Here is a 13,318-nt window from a genome sequence, read left to right as displayed (position 1 = left end):
TTTAATTCTTACTAAGGCGTAAAGGTCATATATTTTCTCACTCCTCTTCAAGGAACCAGAAAAAGTATAGCTGCATCATTTTGTCTGTCCCTGAGCTCCCCTTGCGCACCAGCTTCTTCCTGCTAGCAAGCAGGGTAGAAAACAGGCACTCTGCATCCTTCTCCGGGAACCTCACTCTGATGCAATCATTCAAACCGCCCTGTAGGACACGCTCAGTCTCCCTGCGCTAAAGCTATGCAGTCTTGAGATTGGCCACCACTTCCTTCTGCATCTCTCCCTAGGGGATTGCCAGGTAATGAGCCCAGGCAGGTCTGTGTGGCCTTGGGAAACTAGGAAGCTGTGTAGGGCGCCCTGACTCCCTGAGGCCCCACATGCTGTCTCCTGTCACCCAGCTGCCGCCCCCTCGCTGGCACCTGTAGCTGAGGTGTGCGGTGCCGGAAGCCACCTCCTGCCATTCCCGTGGTGTGCTTTGGAGCCTAGTGGCGTTCCCTGGCTCGCTTGCCCAGCCTTGCTTCCATTCAGCGTGGGACTTTGGACAACTCTGGGACATGTGGGCCACATCCAGCAGACAGAGACTCTTCCTGTCTGCCCACTTACACACAGGGCAGCCCCTCAAGCTGGCTTCTTCCCACACTGGTGTCCTGGGGCCCCAGTGTTCTCCTGCCTGCTTAGGGACTTCCGGGGTCCAGAATGCAGAGACAGGAACACAGAGCTCTCCCTCTTGGCCTCTCCTGCCTTGCTCTTCTCCCTCCCATAAAACCTGACGTGCAAAAGGACTGTGCTGCTTAATTCGCCATTCCTTGTGTCTCCTTTCTTCCCGGCCCAGACCTCAGAACTCAGCTTGGTGAGAGCCGGTGCACCTTCTCACAGCCCAGTCTCGGTGTGCTGGATGGGAGGGACCACAGGAATTTAGAAAGGCTCAACCGGCTGGCGCCGCGGCTCACTAGGCTAATGCTCCACCTGCGGCGCCAGCACCCCAGGTTCTAGTCCTGGTTGGGGCACCAGATTCTGTCCAGGTTGCTCCTCTTTCAGTCTAGCTCTCTGCTGTGGCCTGGGAAGGCAGTGGAGGATGGCCCAAGTGCTTGGGCCCTGCACCTGCATGGGAGACCAGGAGAAGCACCTGGCTCCTGGCTTCGGATCGGCACAGCGCCGGCTGTAGCGGCCATTTGGGTGGTGAACCAACAGAAAGAAGACCTTTCTCTCTGTCTCTGTCTCTCTCTCTCACTGTCTAACTCTGCTTGTCAAAAGAAAAGAAAAAAAAGGCTCAACCCAAGGCCACAATCTGATTGACAGATCTGGCCTTAAAATCCAGTTTTGAGGGTCAGAACACCCTTCACTACCTCTTTTCTACCCTTTCCCTTCCATTTCTCACAATCCTGTTTCCCCCAGGCAGTCAGATGCCTTGGCCAATTAGGAGGAAGGGCATGCCCTCAGAAAGTTCCAGGGGAAAGCAGAGTGGGTCTGGAAACCTCGTCCTGTCAGACAGTCGTGGCCTCGCTTTGCTTCTCCGTGGTTGGCTGTGGGCTCTGCTGACAGGGCTACCATGTGCAACACTCACTAGAAATGCAAAAGGGATTCTTGTTGTTGAAATAGTAGCACTGAAGCAGGTGGTTTCCTTCCAACTTCTCACGATTTCTTCCCTGCGGCTCAGTGGCCTTTGTGTTGCTCTGTTGGTTTCTTTTTCAGGCGGGAGGCAAGGCTGGGGCACCCGATAGGGCCCGGCTGGCAATCCTTGCTGCTTCTCACAAGGGCGTGCTCCCCCCCGTCGCTGCCCAAGATGAAATCTGAGCCGACCCCCCCACAAAGCACCACCTTTCTAACCTGTGGCTTCAAGGGCAGCTCCTTGGTGCTTCATTCATTTCCTTGTTCTCTGCCTCGGAATTAAAGGGCAGGGCGATCCAGAGGCCCTTGCCAAGAGCTCTCCAGGGGCCCCGTCTCACCCGAGGCCCTCTGTTTCTCTTGTTTCTCTAGAGAACCAGAAAGATGAGAACGCCGTCCACGAGGCGCAGGAGATATTCGCCGAGATGATGAAAGTGGTGGAGCAAAGGGACAAACTCGTGGACTCCTTGGAGGAACAGCGCCTCAAAGAGAAGGCTGAGGACCAGCATTTTGAGAGCTTTGTATTCCCCAGGGGCTGTCAGCTGAGCAGGACCTGATGAGACACCCCCCCACCACCACCGGAGGCAGGCTGAACGCCGCATCAGGACGGCCACAGCACGCTTCTCGTCCGTCTGTGCTTCGGTGGGCTCCATCATGCCTGGAATTTAAGTTGTACCCTCCTGCAGTTCTCTCATAGGTCAGAACTGTCTCGGGCAGACAACAGCGTCCCAAGGCCCCTCCAGAGCCAAGCAAGAAGAAAACACAAAGACTCTTGAAACTGGCAGCCGACTCGAGCTGGGCCGTCAGTGTGGAGGTGTCCCTGGCACATGACCAGCGTGGTTTTTCCCCCATAAAATGACACAATGATGTGATTCTCCTGTGGCTCTTGTCATCTTCCTCCCCAGTTCATTGAGTTGCACATTTTAAAATTTTAAGAAGCTGCCTTTTCATGAAAATATCCCTATTTTCCTTCTTTTCTTTTCTTTTTTTTTTCATGGGTGACTGATTTCCAAATGTCAGAAAGCAGCAGCAGGTTAAAGATTAGGTTAATATTTAAATTGCACTTCCAGAGAAAGAGGAGAAACCTTGAGATTACTGATTACACAAAGCAAATAACTGGTATAGCAGGTGTTAATTCAATCCAGGGCGAATTTAATTTACCAGGTGTACTTATAAGCCTTAATAGAATATACATCAGCAATGAGGGTTTAATAGAACATTTGAGCCGTAATTTTATTAAAAAGGAAAAAGGAAATCCAACTTTAGCTTCATGCCAGCGGGATTGTTAGTTTTCACCAAATACCACGGGCTTAGAGGAGCTTTTGTTCCCACAGTCTCGTCCTTGTGGCCCTTGCAACATAATAAGCGTTTTGAGGAACTCAATGATTTTGAGGGGCTTTATTTTTTTAATAAGCGCTGGTGATGGCAAAAAGGGAAGCTCTTCCATTTGTTGCTGAAACACGGATGAGGCCGGTGCTGTAAGTGAAAGGGAGTAGGGGAGCAGTGCCCCCTGCAGGGATCTGTGTCTCTGCCCAGGGCAAGGACAAAGCCACATCTGACTTCCAGGGAGAGCTGCGTGCAGGGACTCCACCTCCCAAATCGGCAACTGATGGTGGGCTTTTTAAAAATGATATTTCCAGTATGAAAAGGCAGCTGGGATAGAGAGAGTGTGCGCGGGCACCTTGGGATTCCTGGGGTGTCTGGACTGCATTTGGAGACCAAAGAAGAGAAGGCTTCAAATGGCGATGTGCTGGCCTGAAATGCTGGCTCCTTTGCCTTCCATGGGGTTCTTTGAAGATTTCCTCTGTTATTGACAAAACAGAGACTGGAGAACTCTGTGTCCTGGCTGTTCTTGTTCTGTGAGTGTCTGAGTTTGTCATCAGACAGAAGTGCTTTGCGGCTGTTGGCTCTCCCTCAAGACCACATTTTTCTCCAGGTGCGCTGACCCACCAACCTCTTTGGTCTGAGATGATGTCCCTGATGCTGGTCCGGTCAGCTGATAAGCCAGAAATTAAATGTCTATGGTCTTCCTCTGAGCCTGCCAACATTTTGGGTAGAATTTAAACAGTCTTCAGGGGTGGCATACAAATTCCAAAGACTGGGCTTTTTTTTTCTTTCCTTCCTCCCTTCTATCTGTCTTCTATCCATCCATCCATCTACCTACCTACCTGCCAATCCACCTATCTACCCTCTTATAACAACTGCCACTTCTGGCTATCTCTCTACTTTTATTTATTTGTATATTTTGTGCAAATTGGTAATATGATTTTCTCATAATTCAGTTTTTTCTGTGTTATAATTTGGAGACGGCCCATTGTCAGTAAAATTGCTATATAAGCTATTTGATGTACAAATAACCCCAACGTTTGGGGCAGTGAGTTGTACAGTATTAAAGATTGATGGAGATGAACAAAATACTTTCAGACATCAGCCTTTAGAAGTAAGCTAGTGTACATTCTGCAGCAGCTTCTGTGTCTGCAATATGAGTGGGGTTATGATGAGATCCGGGCGGCCCCTTCACTGTCCCACACAAGACCACTGGGTGAAGCGCTGAGGACGCTGAAGGCGCCATGGCTGCCCACGCCTGTATCATCTTCATAGTCAGCTCGTACAACCCCTATGTTAACCCAAAGGGCTCAAGGCAATAATAAGGGCAGGATTTTACATAAGTTGGACCAGGAGGACAGTTTTTTTTTTTTTTTTTAAGCTTGCTCTTCCAAATCTTCCATCTATTGATCTATTTATTTAACATGCCCATAGGGTTCTGCAGCCCTGTGCTGGAGGCTGAGACATACAAAGAATACTCATCTTCCTCTCTACCTCCAAGTAAATACAAAGATCAAGAAATAAGTACCTCCCCATGCAAAGATAAAAGACTATTTTTTATTATAAGCCCCAACCTATTCCCCTCACGTTCGTCTCAAGCGTGAAGACTTAGATCCCCCACCATCACAGAGCTCCTCTGGCCATCAAAATAAGTTCGTGTTTCTAAAACTGTGAAAAAATAATGTCAAGTTGTACTGTTCCATTTCAACCTTGACTTCGGCGGCGTGAGGCTGTTTGGAATCAATCAATGCCGAGATGCAGCATGTTAATTGCGACTGCGAAAGGAAGTGGCAGGTGTTTCCAACGCTGATGAGCTGCGATGAAATTGATGTTTTCTGTGCGTTCTGGAGGCAAATGACAATTCAGCACTGTCTCTCTTCCCAGGAAGCAGATTTAAAGGCTTTTCCTTCCAGACTGAAAGTGGCAGCGTGCCCCACCCAGGTGGTTATCAGAGAACTACCTCAGCAGGGCAGAGGGGGTAGGGGGCAGCTGGGGCTGCCGCCTGCGCCCACAGAGTGGCGGGCGGCGGCGGTGGGGAGCGCAGACGGAGGGGGTTATTGTCAGAAGAAGGTTCACGACCGGGGGAAAGTGTACTATTCCACCCACTGTTTATCTTCGAGCCTCACTGCTGAGTCGTTCATGAAAGATTAATGTGCGCCAACAACCGGGAGCCTTGTGCACTGCTCTGCAAACTGAAGCGAAGCAAAAATAAATGGTTTTGTGTCTCAGGAATCAAAACACTTTCACGTGGGCTCGGTCTGGCTCTTTCTTTTCCGTGAAAGGAGCTGGACAAAGCTTTGATTTGGAATGGGAGGCTGTGGGTGCTTGATTACCTGGGGGCACCTGGAAGGACTTACCTGCCCAGCAAATTGGATTTGAGTGGGAGGGGAGCGGGGAGCCTGGGCTCACCTCAGGTGCAATGTCTCCACAAAGAAAGCTGTTGTCAGGGCTGTGCCGGGGGAGGAGGGAGGCCGGGCCCAGCCCCGCCTCTCCATTTCTTTTCACCTTCTTACCCGGGAAGCCTGGTTTTGAATTTCACTGCCAGGCACTCCCTTCTGGGCAGACCTGGCCTCATCCTCCAACTCACTCTCTTGCAGGACCAGGTTTGTCTGGTTTTCTCTGCTCTTTCCCCCAGTGCGTGGAAATTAGCAAATACAGGCAGATAATGCCTCCCAAGTGGTGCACGAGGTAATCAAGAAGTCAGGCCCAGGAACCAGCCCCCACCCCCATCAGCCACTCAAGCTCCCCTTATTGTTTGAAAACTTTCTTTCCGATGAGCTATTTGAAATGATTCGCACTGCCATTGACTAGTAGTGAAAAATATATACCAGAGAACTTCAAAAAGTGCATGGAAAAATGAAATAAAAGGATATTTGGGTACAGAAGATTTTGAAATGTGCAATTTTTTTCATGATACACATTTTCCATGAATGTTTTAAAGACTCATTGTATGCATGGATTTCAAAAATTTGTATACCAAAAGAAGCTTAGCTTTCAGTTCCATTTCCTATGTGCTTTTCGAAGTGTTCACGTACAGCTGCAGGTGAGAGCCGGTTGTGAGCAGGAGGTGGTGAGTGAGGACCTCTGGGAGCGGCTGCAGCCGGCCATCTTTGATGAGCTTTCCTTGGGCACCCCCTGGGTGAGCCCTGGACCCTCAGCCTCTCTGCACCTGTTTGCTGTAACTCACCATCCCTGGACCTTCAGAGCAGGCAGAGTCATGTCATGCTTGCTTCTTCTCCAAGTTCATTTCTAGAAATAAAAAAAAAAAAAAAAGTGAAACTCCGGGCACCGCCGCTTCCCTGGGGAGCCCCTCTGACCCTGATCATGGTAATAGCCACTGAGAATGCAGCGCTTCTCACCTGCTCTGCAGGTGCATTACCCCTTGTGATGCTGAAAACAAAATCCTTTGCATTATCCCCAGTTTTGGAGAATAAGACTGAGGTACCAAGAGGCTAAGGCACTTACCCAAGGCAGTCCAGATCCCACGGAGTGACTGCACCCAGAGGCTGGTCGCTGGAGCCTGGGCCCCCACCCACCAGGCTGCACAAACCTGCTCTGCATCCCCACCCAGCCCCGTGCTTCCCTTCCCATCCTAGACAGGATCCCATTGCCATCTTCCGTTGACCGGGTGGCGCCCAGCCCTCCTCAGGGGGAAAGCCGCATGCCTGGTGCTGCGGGACCTTCAAGCACACGGCCTGATGCTGGGCCAAAGCTCCAAATGTACCAGGGGCACCTGGCTTCCCTTCCCAGCCCTAGGACAGCAGAAAATAGTTCCCTAATGACCAAGGGAACATGGTTGCATATATGAGAACAAAACTCTAAGCATGTACTTCACAAGTTAGTGGTTCAAGCAAAAAAACCCAGTGAGAATCATCACTTCAGACACAGCAACCCAGGCCAAGAGTTGCTCATTCAAGCTCTGACGGGGCTCTAATTCCTGCTCCCTGGCCTCGTTCGGGCCTCAGAGCCTTCATCTGTGGAGCGAGGCTGATCCCTTCCTCCCTTCCTCCCTTCCTCCCTTCCTCCCTTCCTCCCTTCCTCCCTTCCTCCCTTCCTCCCTTCCTCCCTTCCTCCCTTCCTCCCTTCCGCGGCGCAGGATCAGTCTGCTGAATGTGGGCTCCCATCTTAAAGCGGGATCGGCCAGAAGATGACTTTGTCTTTGCTAAACTGTTCAAATCCAACAACAGAAACAGCAAACGGCACTCCCGGTCCCCGTAGAACAGGTGAGAATGGGTCAGAATGGGCAGTGTCCACTGGAGGGAGGGGGGATGAGGCGGGACCTGGGGCCAGGAAACGTCCAGCTGGGAGCACTGCCCACTCGCCAGTCTGCACGTGGCCCCTCCTGGGTGATGTCTCTCTGAACTGGTCTCTGCTGACCACATGGCCAGCCTCTTGCCCAGCAACCTGGCTACGACGGTTCTTCAAGTCTGCCCTGTAGCGTTTCTGGAAGACACCGTGCAGCCTTGGTGACTTTGTTCCATGTCATTGTTAGGCTGCGTCCAACCCTCCTCCCTAAGAGGAAACATCTGCGGTCTTAATAGCCTTCATACCCACCCACCCCAGCAAAGACGGAAGCAGAGACTTTTGCTCCTGTGGGCCACACCGTCTGGAGAAGGGGCATGGAAGAAGGTGCATTGCAGCAATAGCAAAGAAGACCTTGTTGTCCACATGACACGGCCCTAGGAAGGAACAGGGGCGGAGACATTCAAGAACTTGGATGTGGGCTGGGCATCCCATATCACAGTGCCTGGTTTTGAGTCCTGGCTCTGCTTCCCATCCAGCTTCCTGCTAATGTGCACACTGAGAAGCAGCAGGTGGTTGGGTCCCTCCCACCTGGATCCAGTTCCTGACTCCTGGCTTCAACCTGGCCTGGCCTGAGCCATTGCAGCCATTAGGAGGGTGAAGCAGCAGATGGGAGAGCTCTGTCTGTTGAGGAAAAGAAAAAGAAAGCAAGCCCTCGTAGTGGCCTGTGGCATGGACCACACACCCAAAGGCACTCTGGGTCCTGGGATTCTTGCTTGCCTGGCTCGCCTAAGGGAGCTCGCACTTGTATCTTCCATCTTTGGAAGCGTGGCCTCTGCTGCTGTCCGTGCTATGTTCCCATTCCTCTGCCAGGGGACTGAGGTGGGAGCTGCTGGTTTTAGGCTTTCCCTCTGCAGCCCATGCTCAGCTATCATGCTTGGGGGGCTCCTTCCACTGTCTTCTGCAGTTCCTTTTTAGAATCTTGGAGGGTGATTGAGCACATCGCCTGTTTCAAAGGTCCTGGGGCACATTCTCCCATGGCTGCGTCAGAGAGGGTTTGAATGACATCATCTTCTGTGATCCTTGAGACATCCCCCCTCCTTGCTTCACCATGGCACTTGCTAAGGCTCAGGTCTTCCAACCTCCTAGTGCCCCGGGACTTCCCTGCTCCTAGAAGCCTTTGTTCCCCTACCCAACTCCACCCCATCATGACCCAGGCAAGGAGGACTCCTGGAGGACATGCACAGTGGTAGCCTGGCCCCAAGGGCAGCACTCTGTGAGGCTCCCCACTTTTCGCCTCCCGCCCATCCCTTCGATCCTGAGAGCACACCTTGCTTCCAGCGATCAAAGAGGGCATCTAGGGACCCTGGCTGGCTTTTCTCTTCCCTCTCCTGCTTTGATGGGATCCCATGACCTCTGATCCTTGGTTGGGATCCACAGCCTTCCTCAAACTCTCATCACGATCCTCAGAGGCTCCCACTTGTCCCTGGAGCATTCACTTCCTAGGGCTGCTGACCAGAGGACTGAGACCGTGTGGCTGGTTGTGGCAGAGGTTTATTTTCTCGTGGTTCTGGGGCCAGAAATCCAAACCCAAGGTGTGTCGGCACCGCATGTGCTCTGAGACTATAGGGGAGGACCCTTCCTTGTCTTCGGCAGCCTAGGGGAGTCCCAGGCACGCCTCGGCTTGTGGCCCCACACTTGTAATGGACGCCTCCTTCCTGGCTTCCCTCTGTGCATGTCTGTGTCCCCACTTCCCGCTTCTCATAATGACACCTGCAGAATGTCCTCCCTCACTGTTGTAGGAAGCGATTACGTCTGCAGTGACCCCGTTTCTAAAGAAGTTTCAGATTCTGAGGCTCTGGATGTCAGGGTTTCACTGTGTCATTTTAAAAGGACCCCAATTCAACCCATTACAGATGACACGTACACTTAGGAAAGATACCTTTTCCTAGTGAAAGCCTTGAGTTTTACTTTAATTGGCCTTGAGATGACTGGTGCACCTCTTTCCTCAGTTTTAATCTATGCAATAAAAAGTAATACTGCAAAATAAAAACCGAAGGCAAAAGAAAAGTTGCCTTCAATATGACAGATTCAGACCAAATGTATAATTTGTAAAAGCTGCCTGGATGCAGCACCCCTGTTTTCTTTCTATTATCTTCATAATTAGATGCTCTGTTACTATTTTAATGGTTACCCTAGCGATTACATCATGATCCTTGTTTTATCAAAGTCCAGCACTTTTATTTCTTCCCGGATAATGCCTAGACCTTAACATTCTTAACTTCATTGACTCACTCTCAATCTGAGTGATCTTTTTGAATGCTTTTGTATTTTAATTTGGTTTATATCATTTGAGCCCCATAAGACATTATTTTTTTGATTTTGTATGATTAATATGCTTGCAATATACCCATCTATTTTCCCTTTTATCTATTTTTTATTCATCCCTGTGTCACCATGCTGCCATCCAGGATGACTTTGTTTTACCATACTATTTCTTGGTTCCTTTTTTGGGGGTCAACAGTTAATTTTTCTCCATAGTGTTTTTATTTACCTGAAAATGTCTTTATTTTCTCTTTGTGTACTGGAGTGGACTCATTAAGGGTCCCAAACCAAAGCTTACTGAAGGATCCCCAAAGTAAGTGGCACCTGACCTTTTGCCCGTGAGTGTTTATCCTCAAAGCCTCAGCCCTCAGTTACCTCTGCTGCAATTGGCAAATGCACTAGCTGAAGAACGGTCCCAAAGTGATGGGTTCACCTCTCGGTGAGTCCTCCTTTGTCAGAATCTGGGTTCTGTCATTTTCTTTGCTAATCCAGCAAATGTAGTTTACATTTTGTTGCGCTTTCCCAATAATTCTCAGCAAGAGGGCTGGCCTGGATTACACAGTCTGATGGTCTAAAGAACCGAATGCCCATGTCCCGCCTGTCCTTAGCATGGGTCCTGGAAACTGCCACATCCCACTTTTGCTTGCATCTCATTGGTCAGAAAGATCTCACCTAGTTGGAAAAGAGAGTCTTTAGTCAAAGGACAGTAATCTCAGTGAAAAATTCTGGCTCCCATGGCTCCTTGGGAGAACAGACTCTGAAGACTATAGCCTTCTAATGTTGCTTAGTTATCGGCCAGGATGCGATCCAGAGCAAGTTGTTCATGGGCTCAGGGTTTCCAGTTACTCACGCATAAAATGGAAATGATGATAGTGTCATCTGAGTCTCACATAAGATCCTACAATTTTTGAGTTGAGACCTATTCTCTGCTAGGCACTGAGCTGAGTCGTTCAGATAACTCTCTTGGCCCGACCAACAACCCGATGAGGCACTCATCACACGGTAAGAAACTGCAGCACGGACAGCTTAGACAACCTGCACAGATCATAGGGCTGCTGGCTGCAGGATGGCAACCTGGACCCATTGTCCTTCAGCACACAGGCTCCTGCCTGGCAGACCACAGTTCTTGAGTGCTGGAATTGTTGAGGAAAGATAACAAGACCAGGATAGAACAGTGCTGGGAAGTTGAGGGTGCCACAAAGTTAGACTGCCTGGGGCAGGATGGACCTAGCTGAGGATCTATGGATTTTTTTAAAAAAAGATTTATTTATTTATTTGAAAGGCAGAGTTACACAAAGAGGGGAGAGGGAGAGAGAAGGAGAGAGAAGGAGAGAGAGAGAGAGAGAGAGAGAGGTGTCTTCCATCCAATGGTTCACTCCCCAATTGGCAGCAATGGCTGGAACTGCACCGATCCAAAGCCAGGAGCCAGGAGTTTCTTCCAGGTCTCCCACATGGGTGCAGGGGCCCAAGGACTTGGGCCATCTTCCACTGCTTTCCCAGGCCATAGCAGAGAGCTGGATGGGAAGTGGAGCAGCTAGGTCTTGAACTGGCGCCCATATGGGATGCCAGTGCTTCAAGCCAGGGCGTTAACTTGCTGCGGGCCACAGTGCAGGCCCCAAATCTATGGATTTTTGAGTGACATGGACCACCCAGGGAGTTGGAAAAGGAGATCATAAAGAGAAAATGAGCCCTACAGAGCATATGGTCCTATGGCTTCATTTTTAGAAAATAGTTTTGTAATAAATTTGTAAATATTTATTGAGGCACAGTATACATACAAGAATTGCTCTAATTATAAAGTGTCAGTGTTAATTTTTAGACATTTATTTATGTGAAAGGCAAAGTTAAAGAGAGGGAGGGAGGGAGGGAGGGAAGGGGAGAAGGGGAGAGAGAGAGAGGGAGATGGATCTTCCATTACTGGTTCACTCCCCAGATAGTTTCAATGACTGGGGCTGGGCCAGGCTGAAGGCAGGAGCCTGGAACTCCATCTGCGTCTCCCATGTGGGTGGCAGGAGACCAAGTACTTGGATGATCTTCCAGTGCTTTCCCAAGCACATTATCAGGGAGCTGGATTGAGAGTGGAGCAACTGGGACTTGATCTGTCACTCATATGGGATGCCAGCATTGCAGGCAGCAGCTTAGCCCACTGCACCACAATGCCAGCCCCTCCATTAAGTTTCAAAGTGAATACATTCATGTCAGTACCCGAATCAAGAAATAGAACGTTATCCAACACTGGTACCTGCATCCTTCTAACTACTACCCCTCCCAAGGCAATCACAGAGTAATTTGCCTGTTTTTGAACTTCTGTGAATAGAATGATACCATCTGTGCTCCTGTGTGTTTTCTTTTTTTCATTTTTCTAAACATTACATGGAGAGATGCATTTTTATTGCCACTTGGGATTTCAATTTGTTCAGTTTTATTCCATTGCTATGACTATCACTATGAATTCATTCAATTATTTTAAGATTTATTTATTTGAAAGAGAGAGAGAGAGAGAGAGAGAGAGATCTTCCATCTGTTGGTTCACTCCTCAGATGGCTGCAACAGCCAACACAGGGCCAGGCAGAAATCAGGAGCTAGGAGCCAAGTCTCCCATGTGGGTGGCAGGGCCCCAAACACCTGGGCCCTCTGCTGGTGCTTTTCCCAGGCCAGCAGCAGGGAGCTGGATTAGAAGGAAAGCAGCTGGCGCCCATGTGGGATGTTGGTACCCAGGCGGCAGCTTTACCAACTACATTGTCGTGATGCTGGCCCCTCATTCAATTTAGTAAGCATTTGAATGGTGCTGCTATAAATTTTCTAAAATGTGGATCTGGAAGCACAAAAGCACCCGTTTTTGTTTTACTGGGCATTGAAATTGTTGACCTTAAGTATATGTGATGTTCCGTTTTAGTCATACTTCAGCATTTTACAGACAATGGAAAGAAAAATACAAGAGGGAGAGAGATTTGTCCAAGATCACCTCACAGGACTAGAACCTGGGGTTCTCTCTCCCAGGATGGTTTATGTAGGTCTGGATTTCAACGAGAGGCTGGCCAAGGGATTCAGCAGTCTCACAACAGCGCACTTTTAGTTTATAAACTATTACAATCAAGCCCTTGGGTAGGATGAAGCCAGTGACGAAGCCTATGGCAACTGTCCAGCTGGGCTGTAACTGTAAATACCACTTCACACAGGAGGGAGTCAGTGCAAGTTTTTAACTGCATGCAGGACAGCTCGTGGCATGTGTCTCTCCCCCACTCCAAGAAGCCACTAAGACCACCAAGGCAGAGCATTCCTTACCACGGTGCACGGTGCTTCCTAATTATTCTGTATTTAGGACTTCTGTCCTACAAATGGATATCAGCAACGTGTGAAAGAACAGAGAGCCACAGACACAGAAGGTTAGAGCTGAAAGTAACTCCAAGGGCCAACACGTCAGTGTGTGGATTGGCAACATGGAAACACCTGTATGATCTGTTTTAAAAATATCCAGCCTTTGGTTTTATCCCCAGATCTTAAAGTGTCTGGAGACAGGGCTGTGGGTGTTTGTAACAGTCTGCTGGTCCTGGGATGGTGAGGCACAGCCAGGTGCGAGAATGGCTATTCTGATCCAGTCACTGCCATTTGTCAGTGAGGAAATGGGGGCTCAGAAAAGGGGGTGGATGTTCCTGAGCTCACACAGCTATCGATCTGCACATCTCGCAATTCCCTGACCAGAGCCCAGGGCTGAGAGCAGAGTTTTGAGCTGTCCTTATGTGTCTGATGCAATCAAAACACACTTTCAGCGGCCAGTGTCATGGCGCAGTGGGCTAAGCCGCTGCCTACGACACCAGCACCCCAT

General features: G+C 49.6%; 1 protein-coding gene across 9 annotated transcripts in view; it reads left to right on the top strand.

Annotated features, from left to right (window-relative positions):
• The window catches only part of MICAL2 (microtubule associated monooxygenase, calponin and LIM domain containing 2), a 226,177-nt gene extending 220,369 nt beyond the window's left edge, over positions 1 to 5,808 (top strand). For 5 of the 9 annotated variants that reach the window (XM_070073245.1, XM_070073243.1, XM_051824713.2 and 2 more), the window contains one exon: positions 1,972 to 5,808. In XM_070073245.1, the coding sequence (XP_069929346.1) occupies positions 1,972 to 2,156 (185 nt within the window). In that variant the 3' untranslated portion in view covers positions 2,157 to 5,808. The remainder of the gene's footprint in view (positions 1 to 1,971) is intronic. The other 4 variants (XM_051824773.2, XM_051824734.2, XM_051824729.2 and 1 more) reach the window with 1 other exon arrangement.
• Positions 5,809 to 13,318: the final 7,510 nt, after the last annotated feature.

This window comes from Oryctolagus cuniculus, chromosome 1 (genome assembly GCF_964237555.1).
Source record: "Oryctolagus cuniculus chromosome 1, mOryCun1.1, whole genome shotgun sequence".
In the NCBI taxonomy this organism is placed as follows: domain Eukaryota; kingdom Metazoa; phylum Chordata; class Mammalia; order Lagomorpha; family Leporidae; genus Oryctolagus; species Oryctolagus cuniculus.
Note: the sequence above shows the minus strand (reverse complement) of the source record. Positions and strands in the feature narration are given on the sequence as shown.